A 19,936-nucleotide genomic window follows, 5' to 3' on the forward strand; every position below is an offset into this window, starting at 1 on the left:
GACCGATTTCTGCTGCGGCGAGGAGGAAGTTGCAGTCAACATACATGGCGGCGCGCTTCGAAGCAGGACCGCTCGCTTCGGAGTCAATTCTTCGTTGTTACTGCCTTTTTCATTGCCTTCACTGGCCATAAATGGGGCACCGATCTTTCGCTTGGTGCCATCTCGCCTATAAGAAAACTTATGAGTGAAAAATTTGCTTTATTTTTTATTTAGAGTAGAGGAGCGTAGGTTTGTTGACAGAAATGGTTCCCGTCTTAACAACTAGATGGCGCCACTAGGCTGAGCTTATCGCTATGGCTATGTTTCATGCGCTGAAATAAACGTGGGAAATGTGAGAATTGGTTTAGCGGTGTGTAGGTTTAGCAGTGCGTAGAATACTAAGTTTAGCGGTGCGTAGACAGCGTCAATTTATGTTATTTTCTAACCATATCTGTGTACGCCGTAAGCGACGTCGTGGCGGGTTTGAAGCGCCTACTAGGAAGCACTCCGGAGGCGGCGGATTTCGCTCGCTTTCATGCCCAAGTGTAAACGAGCCACAAAGCTGTAGTGAGCCTAAAACGTAAAACGTAGCATCGCCCGACTACGCTGACATGTTGACAGTGCGCGCAAGACTACTACTTTCGCTAGTGTCGCCTTGCCGCACAGAATGATAGCAGTGGTGAATCGCCTGCCTGCAGAGACAAGTGTGACGTGGTTGCCAGACTTGAAGTGAGCCAGTGGGCTAAAAAGTCCGTGTTCCGCCGCCAGAAAAAATGTTCTCGCATTTCTCGCACGATTCGGCCCGCGGACCATGCGCGGACCTCGTAGACCGGAAGCTAGACCCCACGTGACCGCTAGTCCACGGGCCAAAGCACGTCCGTGGTCCGTCGTCTGGATACACCTTCCGTTCAGCGTTAGACGTAGCCGCATTATTTGGTTGTATGCTCGACAACAGGCTCTAACGTCCTTCTGACCTAAAACACCAGCCATTGAAGTCGTTTAGTTTTCAACGGCGTGCAGAGGCCATCCTGGCGCCAATGTTCGTCGCCAGTGTAGCGATGAGTTGAATGAAGCGCACGATTCAAGCGAAGGAAGCGTTGCAAGGCCTCTTCAATGGCACTTCGACTCGCCACACGCGTTGCGAGAGGAGGTCATCTTTTCTCGATCCATTCTCCTGCCTCGATGTCAGCGTTTAATCTTGCCTTCGATACGAGCACGTGCAACTGGCACTGCTTGCTGCAACTGTCGGCCCTGACATCACAGGCGGCAGCGATGAACGGCGGCGACGAAAAAGAATAGATCAAGAAAACTGTCGTCACAACATACGACCTCAAGTCGAAAAAAATGCGGTGTTAACGCGGTGTCTTTCGTAGGTATATAAGCATTGATAATGCTTTTGGAATCACGAAGTAGAAAGAAACGGTATGCGGCGTTTTCAGAGCTTTTTTAGCATAACGTTACCGTTGTTATGAACGTGAATTTCCAACACCGGAACGCTCCCAAGGATGGCGTCTAGGCCTGCGTCTCAACGAGCCTGCGCGTCGTCTTCGTGGAGAGTGTTGCGCGTTCGGCCGGTCAGCTACCGAGACGCTTCCCAAGGACGGCGTCCAAGACTGCGTCTCTCCGAGCCCGCGCGTCGTCATCGTGGAGCGCTTTGTGCGTTCGGGCCGGACAGCTACCGGAACGCTACCGGGTTTGGCGTTCAAGCCTTGCATGCCAATCACCCACCAGGACGCTCCTGATTGGACGAAAAGGGGCGGGAGTCTGTGCCGACTCTATTTAAGGGCTCCCGTTTCCTTTGTGTCTTTTCCTGTTGTGTTACATCGTGCCATGTATCGTGCTTCTCGTTGCTTGTAAATATGTGAATACATACACCTTTTTTTCACGCTGCTCCTTATCAATCCCCCGTCTCTTCATTGCTCCGCCCGGTCGGCGACAGCGGACCCCCGTCCCGACGGCAACTGAGAGCCCGCGTCTCAACACCGTGTACCACTACCGTTGGGCGCTGGCACAGTCATTTCCCCGGCGTGGTAGCAGTAAGCTAAAGCGCATGCACTTCAATGTAAACTGAAGTTTTCATCTCGAAATACTCGCAGGGTGGCGTGGCATTCGCGATATCGTGAACGTAAGCGTAATACCGCACTCGAAAAAGCATGTGCCTCGCTGTCGCGAATGGAGCCTCCTCTTCAATGTGGCGCCCTGACGTTTATTAAGCTTTGAGACTCGCCGCGGCGACTGAGTGGCTCTAACATTCGGCTGCTGATTCCAAGGTCGGGAGATCGAATCCCTGCCATGGTGTCCGCACTTCGATGAAGGCGATTTGGAAAAATTCCCGTGTGTTGTGCGTTGTCAGCGCGCCTCCGGTGCTCTGAATAATCCGGAGCCCTCGACCACGACTCTCCCTAATAGCCCATGCAATACCAATTGCCAATACCAATTAAGTTTTGAGCTTCAGGATAAATAGAACGCCGCGCTTCAATGTTTTCGAACCAAACTTATTATTCGTTGGCGAACACGGTAAAATGCCCCGCACTGAAGTAACGAATACTAGAAAAGTAGCAAAACAAAACAGAAGGCTACCGAAGATACAGCATGCTGCTTTCCGTGATCGGCTGGCAGTGAAGTCCCCCCCCCCCCCCCCTCCCCAATACCATTTAATAGGGAATCCCTACTAGATGCGTGCGTATGGCTCTCTTATAAGAAACAGGCGTGCACTGCGCATCTGATGCTCCGAGGGCAACGTACTTCGCATATGTCCAGGTAATGGTTCCAGAAAACGAAGGCCATTCCCTCTCTGTTCATTGCCTGGAAAGAAAAGAGAGTGCATATGTCACCTTCCACGCCGCCTCACAGCGGGTTTGGCAACAGAGGCCACACTGCCGCCTGCCAATCATCTATAAAGTGCGTGACAAAGGGCGAAGCGATAAAAAAAGAAGCAAAGGGTTCCTGCTGTCCGCTCTCGGTGACAGTTCTAGCACACAGTGGTCTCCCTCGCCACGATTCCTCTTGCTCTGCTTCGGTCTGCAGGTGGCAGCGCGCAAGTAGGAATGAGAAGTTCCACCGGCATGTTTTCCTGTAGAGCTTCTGTCCTATGAGTAGGGGTGTGCGAATACTTTTTTTTTCGAAACCGAATCGAATACGAATAATTTATATATCGAATTAGAATCGAATAATGAAAGAACCGAACTGGATATGAATCAAATATTTGTATGATCATTCGCTACTTGTGCGAATATTCGAAGAAGACGAATGTCCATGCGAAACAGAGAAGAGCTAGCGGCGGCGCTGTAACTCTTGGAGTTAAAGCTGTAGCTATCGAAGGACGCAACAGTGATTTCAACTGCGAGGCACGCAGTACGAAGTCAGCATTTTCACTCTGTGGTCGTCACTTCATGCGCCTCAGGAAATTACCCTTTGCTACTTACGACGACGGCGAACGAACTAGCGCCACATCTCATTTGATGACAGGGACGAGAGTTATCAGCCATGGCCTACGATGTCAGGCATGAAAGCAGGGTTTGCTGGGCCTGGCTGAACCCTGTCACACGTCACCCAGTCTTGAAGGCCATATATTTCAGCACCGCGAGCGCGGCCACACAAATGCACCGCGTCGTGGCGCTGAACCTGCACACCAACAAGGCAGAGCTGTACTACATCAGCGAAGAGGGCCCTGTTTTCTAAACAGCCGTTGGAGAGAAGTATGATGTGCCCGATTCAAAAATTGCACCTGCTGTTCGAAAACCATTCGAACACTTTAAATTGCGTTCGATTTGTTTGGAATATTTTGTAATGTGCACTATTTCATTCGTTCAGCGAAACAAATAGGACGATATCCGATACAATATTCAAAAATTTAGAATATTCGCATAGCCCTACTTGGGAGGTTTTAAAGTTTCTTTGTCATGTGCAGACGTTTTCTCGCCTACACGGGTACGTGCACGGTCTAAAATTGCGCGGACAGCGTGCCTTGCAGGCGAGCCCCGCCTCGTAGAAGGCCTTGTCCGGAGGGATGTACTCCGTGTAGCGCAGCAGCGACAAGGAGATCTGCATGGCATGCTCGGCGAGGGTCTCCTGACCCTGGCACGCAGATCGGGTGGCGTAATAGTTGCTGATGAGCAGCAGCTTGTCGAAGTCGCCAACGTCCTGACCGCTGGCCTCGAGGTTCTTCACCTGCACGAGTGGGTACAATTGCTGAGGACATCGCGAGCGTATACACATGCGAAAACGCGGCACCTTTTTTTTTTTTTTGTCTTCTGTCACGCAGGCCTTTGTATTCAAACATCGCCTGATCATTTTCTTTCCATTTGTAGCGAAAACTCAGACTAGAGAAAATATCACCACTTTTGTTACGCTGCAGCGACCTTGCGATTTTTTGTTCCGATTAGGTTGTAGCTGGGCGACGCAGGCACAAAACTATTGGTTAAAAACCCAGCACAGAGTCTCGAGTCGGCTACAAACCTTTCCTTTGCGTGCGTTGTACATTAGCACCGAACACTCTACACACCTTGTGATGCTCTCCGCATGGTGCCTCACTTCGATAGCCTACATGAACATCTCTGCACGCACATCGCACTGGGCTCAAAGAGCGGTTGACGCACTTCTCGCCCTCTGCGGCCACCATGCGAGCACTAGTGCGCCCGGCTACCTAGCTGGGCCTTACCGACACTGTCTCGCCCCATCAGTCTCACCTCCTCTACCCTTTACAGCCCCGGATAAAGGGTGTCTACAGTAATGTTTCCAGCATCACCATCGAACTCATACGCTGCGCATAGGCAATTGCTGGAGCTTTCCGGTCCCCTAGTAGGTTTATGGAGCGCAGTTCCCCTCGATGCTTACGAGGTCATGGAGGACGTCCCTGAGCTCGGACCAGGTTCGGTAGGCCTGCGCACCGTAGAGGCCCGGCAGCGCGAACACGCTGGCAGCGATGTGCCGGTAGATGTTCAGGTTCTGCGACAGGGCCGGCGCTCCGTAGTCGGCGTACAGGCGCAGGGCGTCCAGCGGCGACCCGTCGCGGATCCGCTGGCTGGCGCACATACCACGTACTTGTGCAGCACCTGCGGGACACCGGGGGCACTGCGCATGCCTGCTGCGAAGTGAACTCTGGGACTACAGTCCTCGAGCGCGCCTCTTCAGCATCAGCCATCGGTCGTAACCACGAAGCACCCAAAATTTACTCGTTGTGAAAGAGATACTGAAGCTTTATATGTGAAGCCCTCTCACCGCCGCTTGTTTGCGGATCTTGGATTGCGGACTTCCCTAGGTAACACGCCGTTTGAATTTATTCCAAATTCTATATTCCCCAGCACTCCTTCTGGCTGGCACCACGATAAACGATGTGTTCATTCCACCACGATGTGTTCATTCCAAAACCGTTAAACTCTTAAAACTATTAAAGCCTGCTGCCACGTTTGACGGAGCCAGTCAGGCTAAACACATGCTTTCACACGTCTACTCGGTTTAAGTGCATTAAAAGCTAACCATTTTTTATTCTCCACGTATTGTGGGCGGAGGGTGGAGAATGGACGCGCTGTTCGTGATCGAATTTTCGGAAATATCTTTTTTAACAAAGGGTGGTAATTCCTTTGAAAAAAAAGTTGAAACATTGCCGCTTAGTTTGACGCAAGTATGTAGCTCACGCGGAAAGTAAATGATGCGTCAATAGCGTGTGCAGTGCCACTTTACGATGAAAATCTAGTAGAGATAATGTTGTACTTTTCTATTTACTTACTTTGCTTCTTAATGTAGCAACCACATTCTTTGAAAGAGCAGTTTGCGTGACTGATATGCTGGTCACGGTAGAAACACTTTTAGAATACTCGATTTTTGATTTTTGCGATTTGTGATTTCGCGTGCTCCCTCGGTCGACCATACTGCGCATGCGCGAGGAGCGAGTGACGTCACTGTGCACAGCTGGCGCGCCCCGCCGCGCGCGCTCGCCGCTGTGCGCTCACGCTATGTATATCCTGGCATAGCAGAGATAAGCCACTGTCATATTTTTCTTTTTTTATTTCTCCCAGTAATTATGTCCGTTTTTTAAAACGTATTTAAAAATGAGGGAGACAGGAAACTGTACCAGGATAGATGAGAAACAGGTAGGTGCAGGTGATAAGGTGAAGAAGCAGTGAAATTAAATGTAATTAAATACGATTGGTTCGGTTTATTGGGGTTCATCGAAATTCATCGAAATTCAGCCACCGCGGCCGGGTTCGATGCCGGCCGCGGTGGCTGAATTTCGATGAAGGCGAAATTCTAGAGGCCCGTGTGCTGTGCGATGTCAGTGCACGTTAGAGAACCCCAGGTGGTTGAAATTTCCGGAGCCCTTCACTACGGCGTCCCTCATAGCCTTAGTTGCTTTGGGACGTTAAACCCCAATAAACCAAACCAACCGTATTTAATTACATTTTAATTTCACTGCTTCTTCATCTTATCACCTGCACCTACCTGTTTCTCATCTATCCTGGTACAGTTTCCTGTCTCTCTCATTTTTTATATACCCCCTCTGCTTCCTGAACCCATTTATTTCCTGCTTTTGGTATCATTTTCTGTCAGAGGCATTTTGGTGCATTTACTCCTACCAAATTTTAAAACCCTTTCTGTAGAAATTATTACTACGGAAAAGACTCTACTAGAGAAAAAAACTCATTAGGTGCCAAGGATGATATTTGGAATCTCTATGTAAGGTTAATGGGCATGACAAGAGAAAATCTGTACAACAAAATTAAACACTTATCACCAAGATAACTTCTTATATTCTAATGAATGTTAGCGTTCAGAGTAATTAATCATTTACAAGCATCTCGAATAAAAAAAAGAATCATTTACTGTGTGACTTGTGTGAACCATTGTGCGACTTTTAGTTCCATTTTACATGGCGTCCTTGCCCCCGGCATACCAGCACCCTTCACGCATCATTCTGTGCCGCGCACTCCCTCTTGCTCCCGGTGCCCTGTTCCTGTCACATGCTCCACAAATCTCTACCCTGCCGTTCCTTTACGAATTTCTTTCCGGTACTACACCTTGGTCGAATGTTGTAGACCTGTTCGTCTGTGTCTGAAGGAAAAAGCCACTCTTGTAAAAAGTTTATTGCTTTGTGCACTCTTTTAACCGTACCGGAAACGATGCGCGCTCATGTAAATTTCCTTCATGCTCAGCTGTGCCTTCCATTGAGAGGCTAAGCTTTTACAAGAATCTGATGAGGAGCATTGGCGTTTTCATGAGGCATTGGTGTAAGCTCCGACGGCGTCTTTGAATCATTCATTTAGCTAGTCATTTGCCAACAAAGGATAGCGAAGCAAAAGAGCGCCAGGGTCATCTAATGTCTCCACTGCGCTGATGGAAAGAAGCAGGCAAGAAAGAAGAAGACTTCAGAGGGCGCATCCTGCTGATGAGAGACGCCATTAGGAGTAGGCAAAACAAGCACGACAAAGAACAGGAAGGCGCGGAAGCTTTCTAGACGCGCACCAACAACTGTTGTCAGAACCTCGCGGACAGGAAATGGCGCGCTAGGAAATAAGAAACGGAAGCCGCGGACACCAATCAGCGCTACAGCGAGTTGTCAGCGATGCTGCATCACCGGAAGAGACTTCCACGTAGAGCGGGCGTCGTTGTCACCGGCGCTCGCCTTAGGTTGGGCTGTGACGGGGGAAGCCAACGAGGGCTATGTCGCTTCGCAGCGCGCCCAATGGGAAGCCAAGGCGTGTCCACGCGAGAAGACCCGAGCAAAACGCAAGCGGCATTTCGACGACGCCTCTTTGCGATTAAGGCGCAGGGAGTACCAAAAATCCAAAGGAAGGTAGAGCTTGTGTGACGTAGGATGAAAGAGAGACCATCTAGATACCGGTGGCAGACGTCGGGGATGGCAGAGAGAGAGATATTAAACACGAGGATTCCAGCGCCCCATGCTCGTTAACTGCCGCTGCGCTGGGGGAGTGCAGTGGAGGCTTGAAGGAAAGGCAGCAAAGCTAAACTAGTGATGCACTGTTAGGTTGAACGTAATATGTGAAAAATGTATTTAAAATTATTATAAAATGAAGAGAAAATTTTGTGAAATGACAGTTGGAGTTAAGGCGGATGGTTTATTCCGACGCACTGCGGCGGCATATTATGAGCTGTTGCAGGCCATTCTCATCTTACGGAAATTACAGTCCCGACACATGTTTATAGTTTGCAGCAGTGTCCCTGCAGTGGATGGCTTGTGCGTGTAGTAGGATTGAATAATATGAAGATTTTAACCTCGCTTGAAGATATTTTACTAGTGAAATCCCGGTCTTCCTAACTTTAGATTGTACAACACGTTTCACTTGCCATGGAAGATTAGCTCATTTGTCTTCATTTATTTGTCCTGTCTTTAGCAAATGAGCTATTCTTAATTTATTGCTTGAATTTTTAAAGTAGAAGAACTTTCGTTTAGATGCTCCGATTTCAATAATTCTTTGGCATTGGTCTCTGGAACGCATGAGAAAGATTAATCTGCACCGAGGAAAACATCGCGGAAAACATCGGAACACATCACTAAATATCTGGACAGAACAAATCGACGGTTATCTTCTTTACTAAATGTTTAGATGATTCGTTTCCGTCTCAAACGAGCATAATTATGCGAAGGTGAGTGCTGTGGTAAAGGGCTCCAAACTACTAGGACCACAATTTTCTGAGAAATGCGCTGTCTTTAAAAGGCAGTATATTCTTAGCGCAAGTTGAAGCCCCGAAACCGAACTATATTAAAGAGGAACACTGTAGTTGTTCGTGTTCGCTCAAGAAAAAGAAAACGCGGTGACTGACACGCATAGTAGTGGCCTTAACACATTTTCTCCCAGAATTTCGCGCTGGGAGCCTGTGTGTGATGAGCCATTAGCTCAGGACTGAAAATTATACAGGAACCTTTAACGACAGAGTAAAGAGCAACGGTCGTAGCTTTTACATGCGGGTGAATATACAGGGCGTTTCACTTAAGCCTTTACGCAGTGTCTGAATATAGACTTATTGAGTTAGAAGAGCGCTTTTTTCGGCAAAGCATTGTCAGCGTATAGTACACCGAAATAAAGCTAAGACGGGCTAACTAGCAGGCTGGCTGATCAATACTGAATAGTTACCTTTTTAAATATTACTTTTAGGCTATTTAACTACTGAGACGAGTCTAGCCCACTTTAAATAGTATCTATGTCAGTTTTTAGAATTTCAGAAACGCGGCTACCATCGCCGCTGTGACCCAACAAAATTTAGCTGTTTCGGCGAGTTACGTCCACTGGTGTTGGTGGTGTGACACTTTTATTAGAACCTTCTTTCTATTACGCTTTCAATAGGTCCTGGGCCAAGGCGACGAGGGCACGTTGCAGCTTCAGATCCAGGGAGGCGAGCCAGATGGGCCACGGTGGGGGTAGGGAGAAGGGATAGGCGGGGGACTGGAAGGCTGCGTGACACTGTGCAAGGCAGTGTTCTATGTCTGCATATGTGTGTGGACAGTTTGGGCACTGAGGTGTGGAAGTGCACTGGTATAGATAAAGTTTGGCTGGCGTATGTAGGAGATAAAACTGTATTCGGCTAAGAATGCGAGCTTCACGGATCGATATGGGTGTGGCGGTGGTAAATCAGCTAAGTCCAATTTTGCTCCGTGTAGTATTCGTCGACAGTGCGTTTGTAAGCCCTGACCGCCTGCTCCGTCGGTGGGCTTGTCCATGGGATCCCCGGCGCCCGGGTGTCCAGTGGAGAAATCGCTTTGCCTGCAGGGTTGTCGAAAGCGCATGTATTTTGGCGCGATGTAGGTATTATTTAATGGGCCACACCGCCGAGGGTGAGCGCCTTTTCAAAATTAAAAATTGATATGTATATCGCTTACGGTGGGCTATACACGCCTTTCAATAGTTAAGGAGCCTAACAGCAACAGTTAAAAAGTTTAACTATTAATTATAAGTTAACCAACCTACTAGTTAGCACATCTTAGCTGTATTCCGATGTAGTACAACGCTGAAAATGCTATGCTGAAAAAAGCGCTCTTTGATTTAAAAAAAACTATTTTTAAAAATTGTGTAAAATCTTAGGTGAAACACCCTATATATAATGGATAGTGCTGTTAGGCTTAAATTGCGAACAGTGTGGACACCAGTGAAAAAGAATAATGGAGTTGTAATGGGTGTTAGAATTTTTTTATGTGAGTAGCCGCAGTTCTGCCTCCACACGACGGGTTCGGCATCACACCATGTCACCGCCCATCGTGCCTTATTAATTCTGGTGGCGCGCTGTTGACAAAACTCAAAAAGCGAGCAACTGCCAGCGCTCTGAAAACTGAATGTTTTCACTTTGATAGATGAATGTCCTTGAATAGTACTGTCATCTGAAGGTAGAACTTTAATCTTGAATTCATTAAGCGCGCCAAGAGTTCCAGCGTAGCTACAGATGTTTCTCGAGGCCGAGTAATGGATGTCCATAACTGTGAGTTGGCACTCAGCCTTTAGCACTTCATGGACGTCATCCATCATGGCACCCAGTTTATAGCGTCGCAATTTAATCTTTTTAGCGTGAAACTCAAGCTTTCCCAAAAGGGCTCTCAGTATATATTCCCGAGTCCTGGCAACGCAGTCTTCTATCATTAGAAGCTGCGGGACTTGCAGCAGATGACAAAACCACTCAACATCACAGAAAAGCAGTGTAAATATGACTACCGGAGGTATGAAGAAATGACAAAGCTTTGGAAGTGCCAATCTATTTCTGGCTGTCCCTCTACCGTGAATTCCAACTTCAAAACAGTAATTTTTCCTTTTACAAAAGTAACAAAACTTTGTCTATTGTCTTTCCAGCCTTTTCGTGGGTGTATTGCTGCACTATTATTTTTTTTTTTCAAAATTTACAGACAAAGTTTTGCAAAACTGTCCGATATTAGGATAAGCGCAGAGCGCAAAAACTAAAAAAAAGAACACAGTCAAGGGAACGGTTGCTCAGCACAGGCACTACGCCCGTTATTGCAGGCAGTGCCGTCTCTGTGACAACTGTGAGTATGAAAAGCGGACTTTGCTCCCGGTTGCATTCTTCAACCTATATATATATATATATATATATATATATATATATATATATATATATATATATATATATATATATGTATATATATATATATATATATATATATATATATATATATATATATATATATATATGTTTTCACTTTTGTTCGCGGTACTGTAGGACCTTCTCAGAGCAGCATGAGAGTGTCGTTCTAGTTTAGCGGCGGCGATCTGCGCAAGAAGGCCCGAGTATTGAAACTCCGCTACACCCCCTTAGTCTAGGAGAGCATTATAGCTGCAATGAGAGACCGCCTTGCCTGTTTATTTTAGGTTGCGTTGTGGTAAATGAAGGCCAGAGAACTGTCTCACACCGGACTGTGAGAAACCTGAACTACGCTGCGAGGAATAAGATGAGAAGGAGCAAAAGCAGATTGAAAGAAATAAGTGCGTGCCACGCACGGTTTAAGGACAGCGTGGGTAGCTTGAGCTGGCTTTGTAAACTTGGCATTGGTTGGTTTATTGGTTTATTGGGGTGTAACGTCCCAAAGCGACTAAGGCTATGAGATATGCTCTAGTGAAGAGCTCCGGAAATTTCGACCACCTGGAGTTCTTTAACGTGCACTGACATCGCACAGCACACGGGCCTCTAGAATTCCGCCTTCAAGAAATTCAGCCGCCGCGGCCGGGATCGAACCCGCGTCTTTCGGGTCAGCAGCCGAGCGCCGTAACCACTGAACCACCGCGGCGGGGCTAAATTTGGCATTGGTGCATTTAAGCTATCGTGCCTGATTCCGAGTTATTTTGACATGGATGAGCATTAAACCTTGTCAGGAAGGTAGAACCTCAGGACAGCATTACCTCACAGCTTGCCTGGCAGCTACAATTTCGACTTCTCCTCAAACAAGCTGTGCGCAACACATGAGAAATTGGCTGCCATGCGCTTTGTTCTAACACAATAGCCTTAAGGGCCTCGTGTCGCCGGTGTCGGCGTCGGCGGCGTTGGCCGTGAGCGGGAAATCCCAGAAGCATTAATAAATAATACCGAGTAGGAAATGGGTCGAGTTGGGAAATCGAACCAAAGCCTTCGGAGTGCGAGACGAGTGCGCTAACCACTCCGCCAACTGTATGGTTTGGAATAAACAAAGGCACGTCTAGTGAATATGGTGTTTTAGAAGGGTGCTTTAGAGACATGTGCTGTGGTGTATATTAGTAATTATGAGCATGGAAATTACAGAAGTCGCAGTTATGCGAGTAGCAAAATTACGTTTCCGCTACTTTTCCTCTTCGCTTGGTTCGCACATATCGCCATCAGGCGGCGCCCACTAAGACCTCCTCCTCGCAATGTACGCTACTGCCCCAACAGACAGCGCGCGACGGCAGCGCCTCCCGCTCGTCTCGTTCGGGCGCAGTGGGGCCGTGTGGGGGCGCAGGAATCACGCGGTGAGCGGCGAACAACGCAGCGCACATCGCAGGCGCGTTCACCACGAAACTTGCGGCTTGCTGCCCGTTCGTACAGCGCGGAAGCTATGCTGACGTTCGTGGCATTGGGTTTGTCGAGAACCATGTGCCGACGAACTACGACTGCAACTTGAGCTTAGGTGAGAAGTGAGTAAGACAAGGAATGAGAAGAGGAAAAAGAAGGCGCTATCGCGTCACTAAAGGTGCAGCTTAAGAGTCCTAACTTTATTGATTGTAGTATCTACGGCAGCTTTTATGCTTAAGACTACAGGAAAAGAAATTTTTTGAGCAGAAATTGGCGGGCACTGTCGCAGTCGGCAGCGTTCGTTTTAACGATCCAGATAATTTTCTTCTCGCGGGAGGTTTTCCTGTTCTCAGAAGCTACGATTCTTCGAAAAACTGCTAAATTTGATAGCCGTGTTAGCAGTCCTTGTTAAAGGCCTTAAGCTGCTCTCATCTTCACCGAGGGACCAAGTTTTTGAGCCAGCAATGGTTAGTTTCATTAATGAGGCCGAGAAGTTTTACAGTTGTAGAGGGTATGCAACGAGAGCGAGCTAAAGCAGCGCCCTACTCGGCTTAAGAGATCTCTTTGGCATGGCCACCGCAGGGAACACGTTTACGCGTGCTTCACACCTTTAATGTCCAACTCTCGCGCTGCATCACAGAGTAGGGGTTCGCATTGCTGCAAGCCGGAACCACTCACATTTATGGCCCCAGGTCACAGTGCTGCTGTTGCCGTGCCAAGAGTTGCACTTGACTGCCGGTAGTTGAAGCCTGCCCATGACATTTAATTGTTACGACAACAATAATTCCGCCATCTTACTTCACAATCAACAGCACGAAGCCTGTTTCCGCTTATAGTAGGCGCATGCGCAAGAATGTGAGAAGTGGGCATTTCTAGTGTTCCGGAGGAAAACGGCGAATACTGTCGGGCCGTATTTCGTTGTTCATGGCTGGCTGCCTATTGAGGCAGTGCCTAGCGGTTCCTTTGTGATTAACTACTCACAGACCACTTCATATTTCAACAGTTGAATCCGCTTCAATTAGACACACAAATGGGCCTTCCTTCAGGTCGGCTTTACCGACAACCTGACTTCAGAGTTGGCCAGGCCTTGCGATGACGACGCGCATGTTACGGTCGAGCAACACCGCAATCAACTCTCGCCGAATGCCTCCACTGCAGATTCACACGTAGCTGATCTCTTCCTTGGTAGGAGTGCTTCATTTATGCGCGCAGGACGTGCTGAGCGATCCGATATTTTGCTGTGAGCCTCGAGCACGACTGAAGTGTCTTAAATTTGGTCGATACGCCCCCTGGCTGTTGAACGTGTTGTGGCATTTTGATCTGGTGCCAATAAATTCCTGAGCTCTCTGGGCTGGCCAGTTTCATGACGATTGCGCGCGGACGCAGATTGCCCGAGCGCTCCTGCAAACAAAATAAAGGAACAATTATTGAGTATTGCAAAAAAATTTTTCTGAACGCGCACGTGCACGTGAAATATCCCCTTTCATGTCTCACTAGTTAGTTTCATCCAAATGTATCGAACTTGCTAAGCAGCAGAGATGCTTTCCATTAAACCAGAAAGCTATTAACCAGGGCAAGGCAGGTTATGCATGCTTGCAGGTTGTATCTGAACTTAACCTCAAATTTAAGCGCCGCTCGCGCAAGCTGAGCTGAACTTTCGATCTCTAATCAATAATTTGTGTGACGAAGCCCTGTACTTTTGCCTGTAAAACGACACTCACCACGAGTGGCCAGTCGCCTCGCAAGTGCGAGGCCCTTCACGTAACAGGCGGCCATGGCACTGACCGGCTCGTTCAGTGGAACTGCGGACCGCCAGGTATTTGTCACGGGCGAGTAACGTTCAACTTCGGCTGTCGTGGTTCTTCCTGCGTTCAGTAAAAAGTAATGATCAAACGGCATTGTAGAGAGTCTTCAACTGTAGGAAGTTATACAAGCCAGTGCGTCACTTGATTCTTTTTTTTTATGTGCGTGAAGTAGAACACTAATAGGGGGCAGTATTGAGGCTGAGTACTGACCGTGTTCAGCCCTGTTTTTTAAAGCAGTCATGACTTCTTGGCGGTCATGTTTCTCTTGCCAGCTGAATAGGTCGAGAACTACGGCTCCATAGCCGTTCATTTAGGCAGGAAGTTGAATCTGTTGTTTTGTTTATTAAAACTTCAAGAGCCAAACTTCAGTAACCTGAGAGCCGGAAATATATGTTGTTGTAAAAGATATATGAAGAAAGCTTTCCGCACTGCATACGAAGACCTCTGGAATAATAGAGATTCCCGCCGCCAAAAGACAAAAAAGTGATCTTTCGACGTTGCGCTTAGCGCCTGCTTCTGTAGTTTTTCCACTAGGCAAACTTTCCCAGCTGCATTTCTGCGTGCAATTAGGGCCTCTGAAATCAAGTTTATGGCTTCTAATTGCTGATTTATTTCTTTTTGTTACCCTCATCCTCTTTATTCGCTAATATTTATTCTTACTGACTATTCTGATCTCAAAAATAAACGTGTGGGGGGGGGGGGGGTTCTAGTAGCAGCCATATGCATATGGCGTTGAAATCTGTGCTAAGCAGTCCTTGGGTTTCTTAAAAATGATGGCAGCCCTGCGCCTATGCATTACACCTGCTATCTGAGTGTCCAGCAGCAAAGCGGCGTAATTAACTGCCGATTGATTGATTGATTGATTGATTGATTGATTGATTGATTGATTGATCAAAGGAAAACAAAACGTTTTATTTCGTGAAAAGATTGGATTCTTCCACTCTGGACTTAAGGTTTCTGCAGAAACCACATTTGCCGAGCAAATGCAACTGGACAGGGAAGTATCTAAGTGGTAAAACGCAGATTCAAGCAGTTCCTTTGCTCGTAAAAGAAGCTGAGGAGACGCGGAGAGAGAGAGGTGTGCACCATTGAATCCGCCGATGACGTAAAGGTCTCCGTACAGCTGTGCCACAGCGAAAGTGCTGCGGCCCATGCACATAGGCGCCATGGTCTGCCAGGAGGACGGGGCTTTGTCCTTCTCGCTGGCGATCACTGCGCAGGGCGTGCAAGTCGGCAGACCACAAGTTTAGGCTGCGGGGAGAAACACATTGATATTGCCTTGTGCCTACCGACAGCCCATAGGCGGCGAAGAGAGAAAATAAATTTCTTGCCTGGCTGGCGCACGCAATGAGTGCAAAACAATTCTACTCCCTTTGAGACTTGCGTCAACTGGAGAGACCTCAAATTGACAGAAAAACTCACCAATGGATAGGCATCTAATACTTCGACGTTGGATGCGTAGTTGGAAAAAAAATAATGGTGGCATAAGGGAGATGCTACCGTGTAGTGACCCTATTTAACAGGCGTTATTGCAGTGTAAGAGAGCTCTTGAAACTGCAGCCATTTCAGCCTTCCTCTCAAATGTTCTCGTATTGGCTCCCACCACGACGCCGAACACTGAAGGCAATTTATTCGTATTAGTGCGTCGCGTTTCGATTTTCTTCCGTAGTAACATATGAATTTACAGCAATAACGTTACTGCTGCTTTCCAGGATTCAAATTAAACGAAATTCGGTATTCACTTGCGATATGTTTCTTGAGCCTATACTGGGGTCTATTAAGCGCTCTTCCGCCGGCCTGAGACTCATATGCAACGGGACTAGGGCTGAGGGAAAGGACACCATGTTTTTTTTTCACTATATTTGAATTAAATGACCGGGCTTCTATTTTCTAGGGACAAAGATAAACATTTCCAGCTTGCTGCGGCCGTTGCTGAGCAAAGTCTCTCATGTTTCTCTGAACTGGTCAAGAGGGACTATTTCTCCAAGACAGACCATCGAACTACCGGTAAACAGGATTCGCAGATTGAGGAGCCAGAGGTGCATGCAAGACACGGATAGATCCATGATGCTCACTGCGTTTTGAAGCGGTTGAGTACATTTTTCTGTCTGCAGAGCTCTGTAAAGTAATATCTGTCCTTGGTACTCCAAAGTTCTCGTTGCCCGAAGCGCCTTTGTTTTTTAGTCGGCAAGATTGTGCTACTTCGGAAACCATCACCACCTTTTCAAGGACATGCACTGATGCTTACCACACTTTCCTTGCAAGGGCATATAGAGAGTATGAAGTGTTAAAGGCCTTTATGCTGGAATTTATTACCCTCGTATAATTATGTTATCTTACCAACAGAGATAGAAATCATACCAATGGATAGAGATCAACAGAGATAGAGATCATACGAATAGAGATGGGAGGCTGACGGGAAACAAGCCTCTCCCAGACAGCTTGCCCAGCCAACTGTCCCTGGTGGGTTTATTTTGGTAGGAAGAACCCAGCGGCACATAAAAAACATTCATGGAAAGCGATACAGAATTCGTCAAACTTTAATATACAAGGGGTATTAATAATGCCTTAACATAAACAAACTACAATGACAAAAACAGTCAGACAGTAACAAAAAATCTTGCGAATATAGGAAGCATTCAAAATGATGTTGTGCATATGATGAGAAATAAAGGTACAGATAAATAAATTGAAGTTATTCGATTCGAAGGCGTTAAAAAGGGAAGGTAACTTGTAACAAACGCTTTTGTCGGGTATAAAGGCGAGTAGTATAAACTATCCAACTATTATAGGCTGTTTTTCAGAAAATTTAGAAGTTACGGATTACAGAGCATATTACATCAAATATTGTCGTTCTAAGAACATCCGCTAACATACCGACAACAAAAAGACGTCACACTCGCCGATCTACACCGATGGCAGGAATACAACTTGAATATGAATGGGCGGGCAATAAAGGATGATGTGTTTCGTGGACTCTTTTAGGGAAATTGCACAGCGTTCGTGGTTTCCCGAGAGGGAAGAACACGCCCGTGCGCTCGTTCTCTATCCTCACTGGTGCTGAGGCGGCAGAGGCCGTTGTATCCGCCGACGACGTAGATGCGCCCCGCCATCGCCGCCATCTGGTGGTTGCAGCGCGGTCCCGGCATCTGCTGCACCAGGCACCACGAGTTGGACGAAGGCGTGTACTCCTCCACGCTGCTCAGAATCACGAGGCCGTCGAAGCCGCCGCTCGCGTACAGCTTCCCTGCGTCGAACGGGCAGCGACACAGTGAGGGCGTGAGAACTGCTTCGCTTCAGACTTGCTCTCGCGATGACTCAGGCTACACTGGTTAAGTGCAGAGGTACGCGTGACATTTTGAAATCTGCATGCTTTGAAGCCATGTGCCTAACTGGAAGCTGGGGTTTTACAGTTATCCCGGAGTGCCCCACTTCGAACTCGACCACGGCAGCCGCGTTTCGATGGATGTGAAACGGAAAAGGCGCCCGTGTGCCGTTTAATGTCAGTGCACGTTAAAGATCCCCAGGCGTTCGATATAACTGCGGAGCCATCCACTACGGCACCCCTTTCTCTTTTACTTCATTCACTCCCATCTTCACCCCTTTCCTTACGGCGCGGTTGAGGTCTCCACAGAATAGTAACACGGTTACTACGCCATTTCTCTTCCTCAAAAATCACTTTTTTTACAGCGATAACAACATTCCGATCGATGGCGTGGGAAAGGCGTGCTAGACGAGAGGAATACCACAGTAGATGAACCTCAGGGCTTGTGCAGCTTTATTACGTGTAGAGGATGGATGCGGTAGTGGTCGACAGAAACAAGATGTTGCTGTGGGCAAGCAATTACGCCCCCAAATTTTGTGACAGATTCTTGATATGGCTGTCATGGCTTGTGGTAGCAATATCTCACGACGAATTTTAGTTACAACAAAGTGTGGAACATGGATCGGGATTTATCAGAGCCGCTACGACCGTAGAGAAATTTAGCGCAAGTCGTTGGCCTTGGCTGCTGTGTCGTGCTACGCAGAGCGCGGCAAACTCTTAGCTTTACTTTGACAAATGTTCTGAAATAATGCAAATCCTCAATCCTGTGCAGACAACTTCGACAGCAAGAGCCATACGTGGCATGCAAATAACTTCCACAGCTTACTACAGTCACACCTTCACTTAGAAAGGACGCAAAAGAGCGGAAACGCCGGGATATACCGTATATCGTTTAAGCATTGAGTTACTTCTCGAGTAGGTTCTTTAGGGTGCGCGAGAGAAAAATAGGTGTGAGCGGAGTCTGTCGTTCACACAGTAACATTGGTTCACACCTACCTCTAAATGCGCAGGCTGCAGCGCCGCTGCGCGCCCTGCTCATCGAACACACCGTAGTCCACTGGTTGGAGACGGGGTTGTACCGCTCCACACTGGCAGTGCGACCGGTGTCTGCATCAAGGAACCCCAAATGAGAATGACATTTCAGAAAAATGTAAACAATGAACAAACGCTGTATTAAAAATGTAATCCCTATAGTTAGTCTACTCGCTCAGTACCAAAAGTACTAAAGATTTATCGAGTTCAGGAATGACGAATGCTCCCATATAAGGCAAGCCCACGACCATGTTCTTAGGGCACGCACGAATGGAATAAACATTGCCGGTTCCTCCCAAAGCCTAGCCAATTAGAGCTCACGCAAAAACGCTCGAAAGCGCGAACGCATACCGTCGCTTCCCCCGATGGCGTAGACGTAGTTGTCCAGGGACGCGACGGCTACATAGCCGCGGGCCGTGTGCATGGCCGAGCAGGGATCCCACACACACAGCTCGGTGTCGAAGCGTTCGCAGGAGCGCAGGTACGAGCTTCCCCGCATTCCGCCCACCACGTAGATAAACTTGCCCACCATCGCTGCGCCGTGGTACGCCCTGGAAATGATCAGGAGTTTACCGCTCTCACATTTCACACCCTGCCTTGAAGCCATTGGTTGGGCTCGTTTTACTATAGGTGACAAATAACGTGGACAAAACTATCCAAATGTGCCCTGTAAAACAATATTTCAGTTGGGGGAGATAAGTTACTAAAGCAGATGGCCTTCATTTCAAAGGCGCGTAAGCCCGGTTGTCGGAGGCGCTAATGGAGGTCTACTGCTTGTTCTCGCTAGCAGCTAATGTTGTGTTTGGTGTGTTCGCGGTTCAGTTGACTTGTTCACATATCATTTGCAGCGGACGGTTCGACTGGTGGCGTCATCATCATCATCAGCCTGACTACGCCCACTGCAGGACAAATGACTCTCCTATATATCTCCAGTCAACCCGGTCCTACGCAAGCTGAGGCCACTTGGTACACGGAAACAATGCGCAGCGACCTCTCAACACTGTCACGACAGAGGGAAGCAACGATGGCACAGAAAGGGTGAAGGAAGCGTTTATTTTAGTTCTATTCCAAAAATTGAGAGGGCGTATGCTTCGACCTCGGCTCGCTCGTGGTACACGAAAGAACCCTTCAATGCGAATCGTGCATCTTGCCTGGGTGACGTGCCCCGCATGGTGTGCATGAGCCAGCGGTAGGCCCGCGGATCGTACACCTCGACGGCGTCCCGTTCTTCTCCAGAGCTCCAGCCGCCCACCGTGAAAAACACCTCGTGCGGCACGCGCGGAGCCCAGCGCTCGGGATTCGCGCCGGCGCAGCG

At 48.0% G+C, this 19,936-nt stretch overlaps 1 protein-coding gene across 1 annotated transcript in view; it reads right to left on the bottom strand.

The window, feature by feature from the left end:
- Positions 1-3,459: 3,459 nt before the first annotated feature.
- The window catches only part of LOC149353244 (intraflagellar transport protein 172 homolog), a 41,988-nt gene continuing 25,511 nt past the window's right edge, over positions 3,460-19,936 (bottom strand). Inside the window, exons 3-8 of the mRNA XM_089575779.1 lie at positions 15,351-15,515; positions 14,181-14,324; positions 13,138-13,860; positions 4,816-5,033; positions 3,946-4,149; positions 3,460-3,603 (exon numbers count right to left, since the gene is read on the bottom strand). Of these exons, the coding sequence (XP_089431905.1) occupies positions 3,460-3,603; positions 3,946-4,149; positions 4,816-5,033; positions 13,138-13,216 (645 nt within the window). The 5' untranslated portion in view covers positions 13,217-13,860; positions 14,181-14,324; positions 15,351-15,515. The remainder of the gene's footprint in view (positions 3,604-3,945; positions 4,150-4,815; positions 5,034-13,137; positions 13,861-14,180; positions 14,325-15,350; positions 15,516-19,936) is intronic.

Source organism: Amblyomma mixtum, chromosome 3 (genome assembly GCF_055824585.1).
Source record: "Amblyomma mixtum isolate Tamu chromosome 3, ASM5582458v1, whole genome shotgun sequence".
NCBI classification, from domain to species: domain Eukaryota; kingdom Metazoa; phylum Arthropoda; class Arachnida; order Ixodida; family Ixodidae; genus Amblyomma; species Amblyomma mixtum.